Source organism: Aegilops tauschii, chromosome 4 (assembly GCF_002575655.3).
Source record: "Aegilops tauschii subsp. strangulata cultivar AL8/78 chromosome 4, Aet v6.0, whole genome shotgun sequence".
NCBI classification, from domain to species: Eukaryota; Viridiplantae; Streptophyta; class Magnoliopsida; order Poales; family Poaceae; genus Aegilops; species Aegilops tauschii.
Window position 1 is genome coordinate 144,235,852 of NC_053038.3, and position 19,024 is coordinate 144,254,875.

At 49.4% G+C, this 19,024-nt stretch overlaps 1 protein-coding gene across 1 annotated transcript; it reads left to right on the plus strand.

Moving 5' to 3' along the window:
* The first annotated feature begins 1,097 nt into the window (after positions 1-1,097).
* On the plus strand, positions 1,098-3,102 carry LOC141021708 (uncharacterized). The gene is made up of 3 exons (XM_073497564.1): positions 1,098-1,436; positions 1,968-3,001; positions 3,084-3,102. The coding sequence occupies exons 1-3, from the start codon at positions 1,098-1,100 to the stop codon at positions 3,100-3,102; spliced, it is 1,392 nt and encodes a 463-aa protein (XP_073353665.1).
* The last annotated feature ends 15,922 nt before the right edge of the window (positions 3,103-19,024 follow it).

A 19,024-nucleotide genomic window follows, 5' to 3' on the forward strand; every position in this document is an offset into this window, starting at 1 on the left:
AACAAGAGAGTTGGTTAAGCAAACTCGCTGAGGCCAATTACAAAACTCGGTAAGACCGAAATAATTGCAACAGGAACGAGAGAGTTTGCAAGCCCATCTCAGTGAGACCGAGATCCCATCAGTGAGACCGAACTGATTAGGGTTTCTGGTAGTGGCTATGTCAACTGAACTCGGTGGTGCCGGATAGATCAAATCGGTGGGGCCGAGTTTGACTTTTGGTTTGCGACATATGTGGAAATGAGAAAGTGGTTGAGGGCTTTGGAGCATATCACTAAGCACTTTGAGCAAGCAAGCCGTTAAGAAACACCTCATCCGCTTTTAATAGTATTGGCTTTCCTAAGGACTCAATGTGATCTTGGATCACTAAATTGAAAATGTAGAGTCTTGAGCTTGAGCCAATGTGTGTCCTTAGCATTTTGAGGGGTTCACATCCTCTTGTCCACGCCACTCCATTTGTTGAACTCATCTGAAATATACTAGATGAAAACATTAGTCCAACAAGAGATATGTTGACATTAATTACCCAAATCACCCAGGGATCACTTGTGCTTTCACCAGTCCTCATTTTGAAGAAGAATGACAAGTGGCGTATGTGTATCGACTACACTAGCCTCAACAAAGCCTACCCCAAGGATCCTTTTGCCTTGCCTCAGATAGATCAAGTGATTGACTCCATAGCCAGATGCGAGCTGTTGTCTTTCCTGGATGCCTACTCCGGCTACCACCAGATCAAGCTGAACCCGGCCGATCGGCTGGAGACCACCTCCATCACACCATTTGGAGTCTTCTGTTACCTGACCATGACGTTCGGCTTGAGAAATGTGGGCGCCACGTTTTAGCTTTGCATGCAGAAGTTCCTCTTCAAGCAACTCGGCATAAATGCCCACGTCTTTGTAGACGATATTGTGGTGAAGACGGAGAAGCGCGACACCCTCCTGGGGGATCTCAAGGAAACCTTCGACAACTTGCACCGTTTTCAAATCAAGCTCAACCCGGAGAAATGTGTCTTCGGAGTACCAGCCGGCCAGCTCCTTGGTTTCCTTGTCTCTAAACGCGGCATCGAGTGCAACCCTGTGAAGATCAAGGCCATTGAGCGGATGCAGAGGCAGACCCAACTGAGGGACGTCCAGAAGTTCACTTGGTGCTTGGCATCTCTCAGCCGATTCATTAGTCGGCATTGTGAGAAGGCCCTCCCCTTGTACCAGCTCATGAAGAAAACCACCTGCTTCGAATGGACTGACCAGGTGGATGAAGCATTCGTCCAGCTCAAGCGGATGTTGTCCATGCCGCCTTTTCTGGCCACTCCGACTTCTAAAGAGCCCATGTTCCTCTACATTACTGCCTCCAGTCGGGTAGTCAGCACTGTGATCGTGGTCGAGCACCCAGAAGACAGGAAGGCCCAGCCAGTCCAGATGGCACTATACTATCTGAGTGAGGTGCTATCCACCTCCAAGGAGAACTACCGCCACTACCAGAAGATGTGCTATGGCGTGTACTTGGCCGCCAAGAAGCTGAAGCAGTATTTCCAAGTGCACACCATCACTGTCGTCTGCACCGCCCCCCTTGCCAAGATCGTAGGCAACAGAGATGCATCAGGCCGGGTGGCGAAGTGGGCCATCGAGCTGGCTCCCCACACCATCCTCTACCAGCCTCACACTGCCATCAAGTCCCAAGTACTGGCCAACTTCCTAGTCGACTCGGCCGAGACCCAGTACCTGCCACTAGTGCCAGATTACAACCATTGGCGGCTGCATTTTGACGGCTCGAAGATGCGCACCATTTTGGGAGGCGGCATCGTCCTCACCTCTCCCATAGGAGACAAGCTCAAGTACACGCTGCAGATTCACTTTGCCGCCTCCAACATCATGGCCGAGTACGAGGCACTCGTACACGGACTCCGGCTAGCCAAAGAGATTGGCATCCGCTAGATTCTGTGCTACAACGACTTGGACTTAGTGGTCCAACAGTCTTCTGGCGACTGGGATGCCAAGGATGCAAACATGGCGAGCTACCGCTTCGTCCAGCAGATCAACGAGCACTTTGATGAGTGCGAGTTCCTTCATGTGCCACGGGCCGACAATGAGCCGGCCGATGCCCTGGCCCTGATCGGCTCCACCCGGCAAGCCATACCAGCTAGCGTCTCTCTCCAGTGCCTGTGCAAGCCGTCTATCAAGCCTTCACCGGAATCAGAATACATCTTTGTGTCAGCTGACCCCGTAGCAGTCGGATCTGGCTTGGGGACTTCAGCAATCGACGCGGGGACTTCGGCATGCGACCTGGGGACTGCAGCACTCGACCCCGGCCCGGGGACTTCAGAACCCGGCCCGGGGACTGCAGCAGTCGGCCCGTGGACTTCAACGACGCAGCAAGCAGCGGCTGGTTCCGACCCGTCGCCTCCCAACCAAACCGCCCTGGTTCCAGTTGCTGTCATGACAGTGGTAGAAGCACCATCTTGGGCGCAGACCATCCTCAACTTCCTGGTGAGCCGAGAGCTACCAGCCGATGAGATCTTGGCCCGGCAGGTGCAACGCCGGTCGCCAGCCTACACAATAGTCAACGGAGAGCTTGTTAGGCACAATGTGACTGGTGTCTTCCAGCGCTGTGTGGAGACGGAGAAGGGCATGTCAATCCTAAGAGATATTCGTCAAGGCGAGTGCGGCCACCACGCCGCCTCCAGATCCCTTGTCGCCAAAGCTTTCTGCCATGGATTCTTCTGGCCGACTGCTTTGGACGACACCAAGGAGTTGGCCCGCAAATTCAAGGGGTGCCAGCGCTTCAGCTCCAAGCAACACTTGCCGGCCTCTGCACTCAAGACCATCCCCATCACTTGGCCGTTTGCCGTCTGGGGGCTGGACATGGTGGGCCCATTCAAAATAACATGCGGCGGCATGACCCTTCTGCTGGGGGTCGTGGACAAGTTCGTGAAGAGGATTAAAGCGAGGCCGATAAAGAAGTTGAATAGTCCGACCGTGGTGACTTTCATTGCGGAAATCACCGTCCGGTACGGCATCCCGCGCAGCATCATCACCGACAATGGAACAAACTTTGCCAAAGGCGCCTTGGCCCGTTTCTGCGTGATGCAGGGCATCCGAGTGGACTTAGCGTCCATTGCCCATCCGCAGTCAAATGGTCAGGTGGAGCGAGCAAACTGCCTCATCTTGTCCGGCATTAAGCCCCGACTGGTCGAGCTGCTGGAGCGCTCGGCCGGCTGTTGGATCGAGGAGCCGCCGGTCATTCTTTGGAGTCTCTGGACTATGCCGAACAAAGCAACCGACTTCACTCCTTTATTCCTCATGTACGAGGCCGGGGCTATCATCCCAACTGATGTCGAGTTTGACTCGCCTCGCGTCACCATGTACACGGAGGCGTAAGTGAAAGAGGCGTGAGAAGACGGCGCTGATCTGCTTGAAGAGGACCGCCTGCTGGCACTTAGCTAGTCCGCCATCTACCAGCAGAGCCTGCGCCGCTACCACAGCCAGAAGGTCAGGCCACGATCCGTTCGCGAAGGGGACCTTGTGCTGCGGCTGATCCAAAGAACAGCCGGCCAGCACAAGCTCTCGGTCCGTTGGGAGGGGCCTTTCATCATCAGCAAGGCCCTGGGCAATGACTCCTACTACCTCATCGACGCACAAAAGCCCAAGGCACGCAAGAGGGATGATTCCGGCAAAGAGACGAAGCGCCCATGGAACGCGGATCTTCTCCGCCATTTTATAGTTGATGTAGTGTATGTACCATGCTATCTTTTGTATTAAGCAAAGACAACAGGTCCCCCAACGCATATTCGGGGGCTACATTTTTACCTATATGATAAGCTTGCCTGTGAATGTATTATTTCATTCATTCGCCCTGCACTGGGTCCGGTCAGCCGGTCCGGGGGCTCGCCGCCTTGACCTGAGTTGGCACCACCCGCAGTCGGCCAAGTAGTGTGCCGACATCTAAGCCCTCTCTTGCCTGAAGCCACAGCTCGCAGAGCGACTGGCTGGCTGGCAAGAGCTAAAGGCAAGAAATGATGTCCACACGGAAAAGGACTAAGGAAGAACGCCAGCATACGCCAAGCCGGCTCCTCGCCTCACCCGTCCAACCGGTCGGCTTCTCGCTTGACTAGCTACGCTCTAGACGGCTGAAGTAGCTTGTCTATCCTAAATGGCCAAGTCCCTGACCCAGCCATAGACCGCAGAGCGGCTGTCCAGCTGCCAAAGGAAGGCGACAAAGGGGAAAAGCCAAATAGAGCAAAAGAAAAAACAAGCTAGAACCTGGCAAGAGCACAAGCATGTGTGAAATTAAATTATTTACATAGCAAAGGCCCGTGGCAGCATTCAACACAGTTTGAATTACACCCCTAGTGGGTGGAACTGCACAAATTTAACTTGTTTCTCAAAGGCATAAAGACAGGAAAAAAACTTGAAGATAAGTGGCCGCCTAGGCCAGGGGCGCTGCAGGCGGCATGGACAGGACGACAGAGGTAGAGGCGCCGGCTAGTGCAGCATCCGACTGGCGGGTCTTGACTTGGTTGGCCTCGGCAGCAGTCGACGCGGGCTCCCTCGGCTCGCTGGTCAAGGCCCGATCAGGCTGAGGCTAGCCGGTCGCTCCGTTGTTCGGTGCGACCTCCTTGCCTTCCTCGTCTTCATCATCCGCCGAGTCCTCCCCCTCCTCCGGGTTTAGCCCGAACCAGGAAGGCGGTACCTCGGCGCCTTCGTCGTCCCGCTCCGGGATAAAGACGCTGGTGTCGGCGTACTCGGCAAGGGTCGCCGCGCGCTTGACGAGTTCGTCGCGCACCGCATCCAGCTCGGGCCCGGCCACCTGCCGGAAAGTGGCCAGCTGCGCTAGCCTCAGGTCTGGATACCAGGCCTTGCCAAACTCTAGTGCAGTGCTGGTGCCCGCTCAAGCTGCGGCGCCATTCCAGGCCTCGAACCACTCGACCGCCACCTCCAGCCAGTCGACAGTCTGACTGGGAGTGCGAGGGACCTAAGCATCCGGCTAGAGCCCCGCTAGAACCTGCGCCCCCGCGCGCTAAAGACGGTGGAGCAGACGGTGCGCTGGCTCAAGGCACATCTTGATGGCCAAGAGTTGCTCGCCAAGATTCCGGGGCGCATTCGGCGGAATGTCCACACCCGTCCTCCTCCGCTGTTTGCACAGCGCCTCGATGGCCTGGCAGACGGCAACAGAGCGACCTGGAAGAAATTATGTCCAATAGAAGACAAAAAGTTCAGAAGCCAGCCTCCTGCACACTAGTAGAAAAGAGGGATTTGGTTCAGGCCGGGTCAGCCCATTAGTCCCGGTTCGGTCCAGAACCGGGACCACTGGGGGCACTGGTCCCGGTTCGTGAGGCCAGGGGCCTGCCGGGCCTCGTGGGGGCATTGGTCCTGGTTCGTCTGGCCCCTTTGGTCCCGGTTGGTGGGATGAACCGAGACAAATGGGCCTCGCTCCTGGCCCACCACCATTGGTCCCGGTTGGTGGCTTGAACCGGGACCACAGGCTGCCCTTTAGTCCCGGTTCATGCCACAAACCGGGACCAATGAGGTGCCTATATATACCCATCACCCGCGAGCAAAGCACTCCAGTGCTCTGTTTTTCTCTAGCCGGCGAGGGGAGGGCTTTGTGGTGCTCTAGCTCACCTCCTATGCAAATGAGGTGTTCGATGAAATGCCCGAGCCACACTAGTTAAGCTTTCTCCTCTCGAAGCTTGACCCCAAAGCTCCATTTTCCTCGAGATTTGTCTAGGTTTAGCGCCCCGTCACGTCCCATTCCCGTCTTCACCGCCATCACTCGCCCGCGCCGATCTCGTCGCCGGCACCACCGTGGTGAGCCTCTTGTTCTTATCTTCTTTCTGAAAGAAAAAAATTCTTACTTTAGATAGATACTTGTCTAATTTTCTTACTATTGTATTGCTTGTTATTATATAGTGCGATGGTTTTGGTATCCGCCCCCGTCGGCCCTCATCCTGTCTATGATTCGGATGTGGTATATATTATCTTTATAACTATTGGTTCATTTATTGTTTATGAAAATTATGCCGACCAACGTGACATAGATTTTATTTATCTAGGAGGTATGTGAACCGGAAATTCCAACCGACCCTATTGTCGAGAGGTTAAATTTAGTTGAAGAAGAAAACAATTTCTTGAAGTAAAAAATAAAAAAATTGAGGAGGAGAAGATGATATTGGAGTTGCATGTTGCGGATGTCGTCGATGATCACAAGATCAAGATGGATGCAATGCGCTTGAAGATTAGAAAGATTAGAAAATATGCCATTCATACCGAGGCTTGGTATCATTATGCCGTTGGATCAATTGTTACCTTGGTTGCGATTATGATCGCATTTGTTTTCGCATTGAAATGTTTTACATAGTTTCAATGTATGGTTTAATTAATTAGATGCTCTGGAGAGATATATGTTGTTAGATGAGAACTATGTATGTACTTTGGTTTTAATGTGATAATGAACTTCTATGAATTTGGTCACTTAATTATCTATTCATGATGTTCTGTAATGGTTTTTGACACACTTAATTATATATAATGCACGCAGATGAACCGGCAATGGATGTACGGTGACAGACACACCTCCGAGTACATTAAGGGTGTGCATGATTTTCTCGAAGTGGCTGAGGCAAACAAGCAGAATGGTTTTATGGGTTGTCCATGCCCTAAATGTGGGAATACGAAGTCTTACTCTGACCGGAAAATCACACCCACCTGCTTTACAAGGGTTTCATGCCACACTATAATGTTTGGACGAGGCATAGAGAAATAGGGGTTATGATGGAAGACGGCGAAGCAGAAGAGGACGATGACAACTATGTGCCCCCTGAATATGGTGATGCTGCAACGGGGGAAGCTGCTAAAGATCAAGAGGAACCAGACGATGTGCCCAATGATGCTGCAACGGGGGAAGCTGCTGAAGATCAAGAGGAACCAGTGCCCGATGATGATGATCTCCGCCGGGTCATTGTCGATGCAAGGACGCAATGCGAAAGTCAAAAGGAGAATCTAAAGTTCGATCGCATGTTAGAGGATCACAAAAAAAGGGTGGTACCGCATTTGCGAAGATGGCAACACAAAGCTCGGTACCGTACTGGAATTGCTGCAGTGGAAGGCAGAGAATGCTGTGCATGACAAAGGATTTGAGAAGCTATTGAAAATATTGAAGAAGAAGCTTCCAAAGGATAACGAATTCCCCGAAAGTACATACGCAGCAAAGAAGGTCATATGCCCTCTAGGATTAGAGGTGCAGAAGATACATGCATACCCTAATGACTGCATCCTCTACCGCGGTGCGTACAAGGATCTGAACGCATGCCCGGTATGCGGTGCATTGCAGTATAAGATCAGACGAGATGACCCTGGTGATGTTGACGGCGAGCCCCCTAGGAAGAGGGTTCCAGCGAAGGTGATGTGGTATGCTCCTATAATACCACGGTTGAAACGTCTGTTCAGAAACGAAGAGCATGCCAAGTTGATGCGGTGGCACAGTGAGGACCGTAAGAAAGACGGGAAGTTGAGAGCACCCGCTGATGGGTCGCAGTGGAGAAAAATCGAGAGAAAGTACTGGGCTGAGTTTGCAGCTGACCCAAGGAACGTATGGTTTGGTTTAAGCGCGGATGGCATTAATCCTTTCAGGGAGCAGAGCAGCAATCACAGCACCTGGCCCGTGACTCTATGTATGTATAACCTTCCTCCTTGGATGTGTATGAAGCGGAAGTTCATTATGATGCCAGTTCTCATCCAAGGCCCTAAGCAACCCGGCAACGACATTAATGTGTACCTAAGGCCATTAGTTGAAGAACTTTTAGAGCCGTGGAATGGAAATGGTGTACGTACGTGGGATGAGCACAAACAGGAGGAATTTAACCTGCACGCGTTGCTGTTGGAAACCATCAACGATTGGCCCGCTCTCAGTAACCTTTCAGGACAGACAAACAAGGGATACCACGCATGCACGCACTGTTTAGATGACACTGAAAGTATATACCTGGACAAATGCAGGAAGAATGTGTACCTGGGGCATCGCCGATTTCTTCCGACCAACCATCAATGTCGAAAGAAAGGCAAGCATTTCAAAGGAGAGGCAGATCACCGGAAGAAGCCCGCCATGCGTACCGGTGATCACGTACTTGCTATGGTCAATAATTTACACGTAATCTTTGGAAAGGGTCCCGGCGGACTAGCTGTTCCGAATGACGCTGAGGGACACGCACCCATGTGGAAGAAGAAATCTATATTTTGGGACCTACCCTACTGGAAAGACCTAGAGGTCCGCTCTTCAATCGACATGATGCACGTGATGAAGAACCTTTGCTTGAACCTGCTAGGCTTCTTGGGCGTGTATGGGAAGAAAAAAGATACACCGGAGGCACGGGAGGACCTCCAACGTTTGCACGAAAAAGACGGCATGCCTCCGAAGCAGTATGAAGGTCCTGCCAGCTACGCTCTTACGAAAGAAGAGGAAGAAATCTTCTTTGAATGCCTGCTCAGTATGAAGGTCCCGACTGGCTTCTCGTCGAATACAAAGGGAATAATAAATATGCCAGAGAAAAAGTTCTAGAACCTAAAGTCTCATGACTGCCACGTGATTATGACGCAACTGCTTCCGGTTGCATTGAGGGGGCTTCTACCGGAAAATGTCCGATTAGCCATTGTGAAGCTATGTGCATTCCTCAATGCAATATCTCAAAAGGTGATCGATCCAGAAATCATACCAAGGCTAAGGAGTGATGTGGCGCAATGTGTTGTCAGTTTCGAGCTGGTGTTCCCACCATCCTTCTTCAATATCATGACACACGTCCTAGTTCATGTAGTCGACGAGATTGTCATTCTGGGGCCCGTATTTCTACACAATATGTTCCCCTTTGAGAGGTTCATGGGAGTCCTAAAGAAATATGCTCGTAATTGCGCTAGGCCAGAAGGAAGCATCTCCATGGGCCATCAAACAGAGGATGTCATTGTGTTTTGTGTTGACTTCATTCCTGGCCTTAAGAAGATAGGTCTCCCTAAATCGCGGTATGAGGGGAGACTGACTGGAAAAGGCGCGCTAGGAGCGGACTCAATAATATGCAGGGATGGGCATTCTTGGTCTCAAGCACACTACACAGTTCTATAGAACTCTACCTTGGTGACCCCGTATGTCGATGAGCACAAGAACAGTCTGCGCTCCAAACACCCGGAGCAGTGCGACGACTGGATTACATGTGAACACATCAGGACTTTCAGCAGTTGGTTGGAAACACGTCTCAGAGGTGACAACACTGTTTGTGATGAGCTATACTCGTTGTCCAGGGGACCATCTTTGACGGTATTGACATACAAAGGATACAAGATAAATGGGAATACATTTTACATGATCGCCCAAGATCAAAAGAGCACCAACAAAAACAACGGTGTCCGCTTTGATGAAGCAACCGAGAGGGGAAAGGACACATATTATGGTTACATAGTGGACATATAGGAACTTGACTATGGACATGATTTTAAGGTCCCTTTGTTTAAGTGCAAATGGGTCAATCTGTCAGGAGGCGGGGTACAGGTAGACCAACAGTACGGAATGACAACAGTGGATCTAAAAAATCTTGGGTACACTGACGAACCGTTCGTCCTACCTAATGATGTGGAACAGGTTATCTATGTGAAGGACATGTCTACCAAACCGAGAAAAAGAAAAGATAAGGAAGTGAGTACATCATACGATGAGCCAAAGTGCCACATAGTTCTTTCAGGAAAAAGGGACATCGTGGGAGTGGAGGGCAAGACAGACATGTATGAAGATTATAAAAAGTTTCATGAAATTCCTCCCTCCAAAGTCAAGGCTGACCCAAGCTTCCTGATAAACGATGAAGATTATCCATGGTTACGGCGCCATAAGCAAATGACAAAAGCGAAAAAAAGTGAAGACTTTCTCCCGCAACTATTATGATGATACCATGCCAACTTTGTAACAGATGAGTATGATACCATTGTCCGTTTTGTACACGAAGTGCATCCAGTTTTTGCCGTAACCCTCTCAACTTTCTTGCACATGCTATGTGGATGAAATGATGATACCATGCCAACTTTCAACCTTTTCAGAGTTCATTTGAAATGATTTTCAATTTCAGGATCTTATAGCTCAAAATAATCAATAAATGCATGAAAAATAAGAAATGAAGTCAGAATGGGTTGAAAATTGATGATGTGGCTTTGAATGGTGCATTTTGAACACACAAAAAGTCAGGAGTTCAAATAAGTTTTAAAAAATGAAATCCCTTTGTAACAGACGAGTTTCTGTACGAAATCCTGATACTTCGAAAGAGATTGTCCGTTTTGTACACGAAGTGCATCCAGTTTTTGCCGTAACCCTCTCAACTTTCTTGCACATGCTATGTGGATGAAATGATGATACCATGCCAACTTTCAACCTTTTCAGAGTTCATTGAAATGCTTTTCAATTTCAGGGTCTTATAGCTCAAAATATTCAATAAATGCATGAAAAATAAGAAATGAAGTCAGAAAGGGTTGAAAATTGATGATGTGGCTTTGAATGGTGCATTTTGAACACACAAAAAGTCAGGAGTTCAAATAAGTTTTAAAAAACGAAATCCCTTTGTAACAGACGAGTTTCCGTATGAAATCCTGATACTTCGAAAGAGATTTTCCGTTTTGTACATGAAGTGCATACAGTTTTTGCCGTAACCCTCTCAACTTTCTTGCACATGCTATGTGGATGAAATGATGATACCAAGCCAACTTTTAACCTTTTCAGAGTTCATTTGAAATGCTTTTCAATTTTAGGGTCTTATAGCTCAAAATAATCAGTAAATGCATGAAAAATGGTGCATGAAAAATAACAAATAAAATAAATAAGTAATTAGACACAAAATAATATAAACTTTAATAAAATATATAAGTACAAACAAAATAAAATAAACTTTAATAACATAAATAAAATTTATGAAACTAAAATTATCGAAGTATTTTCTGTTCAAAACATTATAAGCAACCTCTAGTATTATTGAAACTAAAATTATATAAAATTGATGCAACTAAAATTATCGAAGTATTTTCTGTTCAAAATCATTGAAAGCAAAAAGAATTTTCATAAAGAACTTTTTTGTTAGAAACTTTAATAGCAAAAAGAATTATCATAGAGTAAAATAAATAAGTAATTAGAAACAAAATAAAATAAAATAAAATAAATAATTTATTTGTTAGTAGAAACAAAACAAAATAAATAAAGCAAAAAAGAAAACAAAAAACAGGCAAAAAATAAAAAATATGCCACCTACTGGGCCACCACGGCCTGAATACGACTAGAAACCCATCGATGGGCCAGGATTCAGGCCCACAGAAGGCCCAGTAGGCCCATCAGGCATAGCAGTGACAATTAGGCCCGTAAGCCTGCAATGGAGAGGAGCTCGAGAGGGGAGCGGCAGTGGGGCTTATAAACCACTGCGCGCCCCTCTCAACTAGCGAGGTGGGACTAAACTTTCGACGCGGGCGCAGCAGCACAAGGCCTTTGGTCCCGGTTGATGGCACCAACCGGGACTAAAGGGTGCATTGGTACCGGTTGGTGGCACTAACCAGTAGCAATGCCCCCCCTTTAGTCCCGGTTGGTGCCACCAACCGGGACCAAAGGCCGCCGCTTCCCGCCCTTTGGGCTGCTGAAAAGAGGCCTTTGGTCCCGGTTGGTGGCACCAACCGGGACTAAAGGGTGTCTTTGGTCCCGGTTGCAGTTATGAACCGGGACCAAAGGCCTGGGTATATAAGTAGCACTTAGGAAAATTTGACGAACTCATCGCCCGTTGCCCCAACGACGCCGAGCACATCGACGCCCCCAGGCTGCCCAGATCGACGCCGTCTGCTGCCCCGACGCCGCCCGCCGCCAAGACGCCGTCCGCGCGCCCCCGTCGTCGCCCCTGCCCCGTCGTCGCCAGGCTGCCCCGACGCCGCCCGCCGCCCCCGCCAACGCCATCGTCGTCACCCGCGCCCGTCGTCGCGGTCACTGCGGGGAAGCACCACGCCGGCTCCCGCGACCCGTTCATCCCCGAGGCCGTTCGTCCGCCGCCGCACCGATTCCGGCTGGCGACCTCGACCCCTCCCCGCGCTGTGAGCCCCTGCCTCCTCCCCTATCCTTCTCATTGTCGTGCCCGCACGCCATCCGTAAGCGCGCGCCACCGCCAACCATCGTCGCCGTCGCCGACCACCGGCCTATTTTTCAATTTTTTTGTTGCGATGTATGTATGTTCACTATATAATGCTCTGTATATGCTGTATAATGCTCGTTTTTGCATTTTTTTGTTACCAAGAAAAAGGTCTATTTTTTGGTGATAGGTATGTTCATATGCTCATTAATATTTAAGAAATTGTTCATATGCTCATTTAAGAAAATGTTCATATGTAACATTTAAGAAAAAAAGTAAATGTATGTATGTTCATATGCAAAGAATTATTTTTGGATGAAATGAGATGAGATGAGATGTGTTTTCTGTTGGAGAAGAAAAGAGGAAGAAGGAAGAAGGAAGAAGAAGGAAAAGAGGGTCGAGGGGGGGTCGATATACCCCCTCCCCGATAACATTTTTTCCATCTATATATGCAAAAGTTACATTTTTAGACAAGTTTTATATATCTAGCAAGGAAAGGAAGAAGAAGAAAAAGAATGAGAGGAAAAAATAAATAAGAAGAGGAAGAAAGGTGAAAAAGAGGAGAAATAAATAAGAAGAAGAAAAAATAAAAAAAAGAAGAGGAGAAGAAGAAAGGAATAGAGGAGATGAAGAAAAAATAGAATATTCTATTTTCTCTTCTTCTCCTCTATTCCTTTCTTCTTCTCCTCTTTTTTCTTCTTCTTTTTTTCTTCAATCTTCTCCTCTATTAATATCTTCTTCTCCTCTTTTTATTTCTTCTTCGTCTTCTTATTTTTTATCGGATATGTCGTTGTCGATATACCCCGTGTCCCGATAACTTCAACACGAGGGGGGGGGGCTTCGACCTACCCCCTCCTCGATAACATTATTTTCCCATGTATGTATGTCGTCGTTGTCGATATAACCCCCTCCCGGATAACTTCGACCGTGATAACTTATACCACGGGAGCACCCCCCGGCCCTCTCGCTCGACCAAAACTCTTGAAGACACCCAAACCCTAGAAAAGAAATGATGTCGGTCTCCTACCCCCTCCCGCCGCGCCCCTACCCTTGAAGCGTTGCCGAGGCCACCCCGAACCCGGAATAAGCTAGGTCTACGTTTGCACTAATATATCCAGTGTTGTCATGTTTGTGTAATAATTGCCATTTTGTAATATTTGCAGAAACAATGGAGCACGGACGAGACAAGGAAGCAGAAGAGGTGTTGGGGGACATAATCTTAGCCGGAGGTGATGTCTTGTCGTATCTTAACGACAATGATGGTCTGGAAGAACAGGGTAAAGAAGCAGGCTACGGTGATCGAAGAGTGGAGGAGGAAATACATGATTATGATGGCTCCGGTGACCCAATTTTGGTGCAAGAAGGAGCCCGTGGTGACGGCTCCGGTGACCGAACAGAGTCCGGCCAGGTAAATATATTAGTTAAGCCTGTGCTGACTAGCTAATTGATGCATTCATTGTTTTGGTATGTACACATATTAATTAACTCTCGTCTTTCTTCTTTTTTTACCCCTCCGGATCGAGCACAACTTCAGTAAAGAGACGAGGTCCGAAGAGAAAGTTGCACTCGGATCAAAGGTTTGAGATCACAGCAATCGCGCGCGACGGCCAACCGATTGAACCCATCTGGACAAAGGAAGCATTTGCTGCTCAGTGCGGGGTTCTTGTTAGGGACAAGATCCCGATCAGCATCCACCAATGGTATAAGCCTAAGAAGGAAGACCCTGAGGTGTCTTATGTCAATGATATGCAGAAAGATGATCTTTGGACTGAGCTGAAGGCAAATTTCACCCTACCGCCAGAGGAGGATCCGGAGAAGCCAGTTAAAGAGCAATTAATCAAGTCTCATGCTCTTAAGAAGATGGCAGACCTATTCAGGAGGTGGAAGAATGAGCTGAAAACGTTTGTCGACAAAGAAAAGACACCAGAATTCATCGGCAAATATGAGAAGATCAGAGATCACTGGCCCGCATTTGTGGCCACAAGACATCGGAAAAGAGTAAGAAGTTGTCAGTGATAAACAAGAAAAATGCTGCGAAGAAGAAGCTTCATCATCACGGGGTTAGGTGGCTACCTCAAAGCCCGGCCTAAGTGGGCCAAGGCTGAGAATGATCTGCTTGATAAAGGGATTGAACCAGAGACAATGAACTAGCCAGACTGTTGCCGGACTTGGTTCTTCGGGGCTGGCGGAACCTTGGACCCTGTATCAGGGAAGTGCGTTTGGACGGACGAGCTTTTGAGAATACCAGTCAAGAGGCTTCAGCACTATATCGATGCAGTGCAGCAAGGGACGTTCGTTCCAGACAGAGAGAACGACGAGCTCACAATGGCCCTCGGGAATCTTGAGCACCCTGGACGGACACGAGGCACGCCAGGCTCTGTTCCATGGAAGGCTGGTTTTCCGGACGCAGGCGGTTACAAAAGCCAGGAGAGGAGGAAAAAAGTGGAGCAGACCCAAATTCAGAAGCTGCACGAAAGGGTTCAAGCGCTAGAGGAACGAGACGTAGCTCGCAGCACTCGACCTGCCGAAACTACCCCAGAAGCTACCCCGCCATCTCAGCGGAGAAGCAGCGTGGCTTCCACCGAGCTGCTTCAGCTAGAGCATGTCTTGATGGCTCCTGCTAGCTACCCCGTGGATGCTATCACGGAGTCTCAACATTGCCACCTTATGACGCAATGGCACAACTTCAAAGTCAAGGCGGCTATCGGCTCTATTCGACCTCCTAAACCCGGCGCAACTTTTCACTGTCGTCCGATTCCAGAAGGATATGCTAGGGTGACGGTGGATGAAATAACGGAGGGATTTGAGGACCTCCAGCTTGACCACCCTACCGGTGAAGGGGAGACTCGGCTGGGTTCTGCTCTGAAGACTCCATGCCTATGGCGGAAGGAGCTCATCAACCTTCCGAACTGGACGCCTCCGGCGAGTAAGGGCACTCCGCCTCCTCCTCCGCCGAGTGATCAGGGCACTCAGCCTCCTTCTCCGGTGCGTGGTGGCACTCCGCCTCCTCCTCCGCCTCCTCCTCCGGCGAGTGATCAGGGCACTCAGCCTCCTTCTCCAGCGCGTTGCGGCACTCCGCCTCCTTCTCCGCCTACGCCGGTGCGCCCGAGCAGCCAGCCTCCTCCTTCTCCGCCTCGTCAGCAAGGGCGGAAGAGACCCGCCGCCGCTCCGGCTGCTCCAGCGCGTCATAGTCCTTCTCCTCCACCTCGTAAGCAAGGAAAGAAGACAGCCGCAGCCGCTCCGTCTGCTCTGCCGGCGTCTAGCAGTACAGCCAGAGGCGGGAGGCAATCTATATTCGGTCCTTCTCTGAAGACTCCAGAGAAGTTACCATACGAGAGGACCGAGGAGGAAACCACGAAGATCGTGCGAGCCGAAGTGACGAACTTCTTTGAAGGGGTGAAAGCAAAGAAACATCCACCTCCGGAGGAGAAGGTAGATCTGGTGAAAGCGAAGCGCACTCTGGCTGCCCTGACAAAACCACCAAAGTCTCCGCCGAGAGGCAACTATGAGCGCATTATTGCAAAGACATTTGTCTAAGCGGAGCGGTCGGGAAGTACTGTCAGTGATCAAAGGTTAAAAGAACGACGAGCTGGGAAAAAAATTGCCTAGCTCGGCGAACAAGCGAACCAATCGTGCCCCCCGCTCAAGGTGTCTAGCGACATCGTCGCTAATGATCCCAGGATGGTGCCCGGTTATAGAAATCTTGGAGATTACCTGCCCGACGATGTACATTATGATTTCTTGGAGGTGGACGAACACAAATACCATTACGGGAAGCCTCTCGTCAAAGATGAAAGATCTCTAACAACGATGATATGAAGATTACATGATTGGTACATGAAAACCTGCAGAGAGTCTAGGGGCAGGAATACTTTGACGCTGAGAGTTAAAGAGGAGCATGACCTTGTTGGAATTGAACTGTTGAATGTTCCATTTGAGGAGTTCTTCCAGTTTTTCAATCAAAAGGCCCTCGATAAATCAACGGTCACTTGCTACTGTGTGTAAGTAGTACTACTTCTGTCATTAAGTCTCTCTATATAGGTCAGCTCTTTCATTGCATGTATTTATAATTATCCTCACACTATTATGCAGATTGAAGATCGCCGAATTGAAGAGAAGTCAAATCGGTGATATTGGGTTCATTAACACAAATCTCATAGATTCAACTAAGGTTAAATATCATGCCGAAAATACCGAGGCCAACTTGCTACGATCGTTGGTAATAAATGAAAACAAAGATATAATACTCTTTCCTTACAACTTCAAGTGAGTGTTACTGTCTTGTGCATATTCGGTTTCCCTTATTAGTCCAGGTTATAGTAATGTAATTGATGACTTATGCATGCGTGCCCATCTTCCACTATATTCACCTAGAGATTAAGCTTGAGCAGGGAGTAGTAACCGTCTTAGACTCGAGACGAAAAGATCCCCACGACTATGCGGACATGACTCAAATGCTCGAGAAGTAAGTTAAATCAATCATTATCCACCATATCAGCAACTTTGTTCATTTCCTGATATCAAGTAATTGTTTTGTTTGTCTGGCAGTGTTTGGAGAAAATTCGCCAAAAAAGCTCCGGGACTGCCGAAGAAGCTACAATTTAGACACCCGAAAGTATGTAGTATAGTAGCATGTTCCGCGCATCTCCTAGTGATTCAAGCGCTAGTTTCATCAATACCATTTAGCATGCTTGCTTATCAGTTTGATTGACCTCTATTTCTTGTAAAGTGGTTGTGGCAGGAACAAGGGAATGATTTCTGTGGATACTACGTTTGCGAGTCCTTCCGCCACACGACCTGTGAGCGGGGCTACTCTGGCGAACAATATGAAGTGCGTAAGCAATAATATTCACAATTTTATTTTATTACCTTCATTTGTGTTGAGTTTCATTTATTCATATATATATGTATTGACCCCCTTCTTTAAATTAGATCTTTCGGATGCGGGATGAACTCCTTGCACCAGATCGTATGCGAGCAATTCAAGAGGAATTGGCGGCATTCTTCCTTGACCACGTGATCGCTGAAAACGAAGAATACTATGTGGACCCTGTGTTCATATATAATTAGGAGATTATATTGTAAGAGATAATTAATGTATATATGTAGCCAGTAGTGTCGGATAGATATACGAGAACTTGTTGTTCGACCAATCTCTTGGAGAAGGAGAGGTGGTCGATATCACTTCTCTCTGTATGCATATGTTCATGACGATCTTCTCTTTCCTTCATTTGCTTACTAGCTAGCGTGTCTAGTCCTCTCTATACGTATATAGTACGTAGCGTCGACCAAGCACGGAGATAAGAGAGGACACTTCTCTCTATTAATTAGCTAGCTAACACAATATATGAAACACCTAAATTAACCCCCCAAAACCCCCAACCCCGCCCCCCTTTAAAAAAAAACAAAAACCCCAGCCCCTGAAATGCTGACGCGTGGATGCCTATAGGTCCCGGTTAGTGCCACCAACCGGGACCAAAGGCCCTCCTACCTGGGCTCGCCGCACCGGCCACGTGGAGGCCCATCTGAACCGGGACTAAAGGGCTAGGGCATTAGTAACGACCCTTTAGTCCCGGTTCAAAAACCGGGACAAAAGGCCCTTACCAACCGGGACAGATGACCCTTTTTGTACTAGTGGCAGCAGGCGGCGACTAAGCAACAAAGAAGGAAGGACTTACCTTCAACCATGTCCTCAATCACACCATAGCCGTCCGACAGCAGCTTCTCCCTCTCGACCTAGTTCGAGCGCCGAGTCTCGAACTCGGCCTTAAGGAGTGCCTTGCCGTATTTTGCTGCCGGATCTTCGCCTGGTGCTTCTCCGCCTGGTTCGCCAGCTCCTTTGCCAGTCGGTCGCACTCCTTGGCGGCCTGGCTGCACTCCTGCTCCTTGGCACAGAGCTCAGTCTCGAGCTCGCACAAGCGCGCCTGCAGCTGAGCGGCGGCCTCTGCCAAGACAAGAAAGAAAACATCAGCATCAACCAAAAACAAGAAACTGTCGGAAGATCCGGCCCGACTACTCAACATTCGGCCTGAATCTCGGGGGCTACACCCAGCGGGTGCGCTTGCGCGCCCCCCACTAAAAGACGGCCTACTTAGCTCGGCTCTGGTTCAGGTCAGTGGTCTGCTTGGCCAGTGCCTGGTTCTAAGAGTTGTAGGCGGCCGCACGCAAGTTGTGGTTGTCCTGCAATGAAAATTACACTTTAGCATTTGAAAGCACACCATGAAGTTCTAGCCCGCCGGCTCAGCAGCTAGCCCGGAACTCGGGGGCTACACCCAGTGGGTGCGCTGGCGCGCCCCCACGGAAGATTACAAGAATTGAAAGCAAAATTCGAGTACTTACCCGGATGACCATCTGCATCACTCGCAGCTCTTCCGTGGACATCAGGAGGGTGGCGCCGTGGGCGTTGAACTATTCCAAGATGCCCTTCACCTCCACATTGAGGGTACCCAAGCTGGCTCCTGACGCCCAGTCCAGCAGAACAGCGCTGGTGGCCTCGGTGCCGGGCGCCGACGAGCTCGTAGCCCCAACCTCCATCGGCCTCGGTGCAGAGAATGCCCGTGCTGGGCGCTAGCACGCAGGGACGCAAGTCGTCACCGCCTGGCTCACCGCCAGCCGAGTGCTGGATGGCGGCACCTCCGGCACTTCGGGCCGGCTGCCTCCTGCACCAGCATTCGGCGCGCGCGGAGGCACTTCCGTCTTCGGGATAATAGGGTTGGCCCCTCTGAGGGAGTCCTGGATAAGGGGGTCCCCGGGCGTCCGGGCTATGTGACGTGGGCCGGAATAATGGTCCGTGAAGATACAACATAGAAGGCCTTCCCCCCGTGTCTAGATAGGACTCTCCTTTGCGTGGATGGCAAGCTTGGCGTGCAGATATGAAGTTTCCTTTCTCTGTAAACCGACTTTGTACCA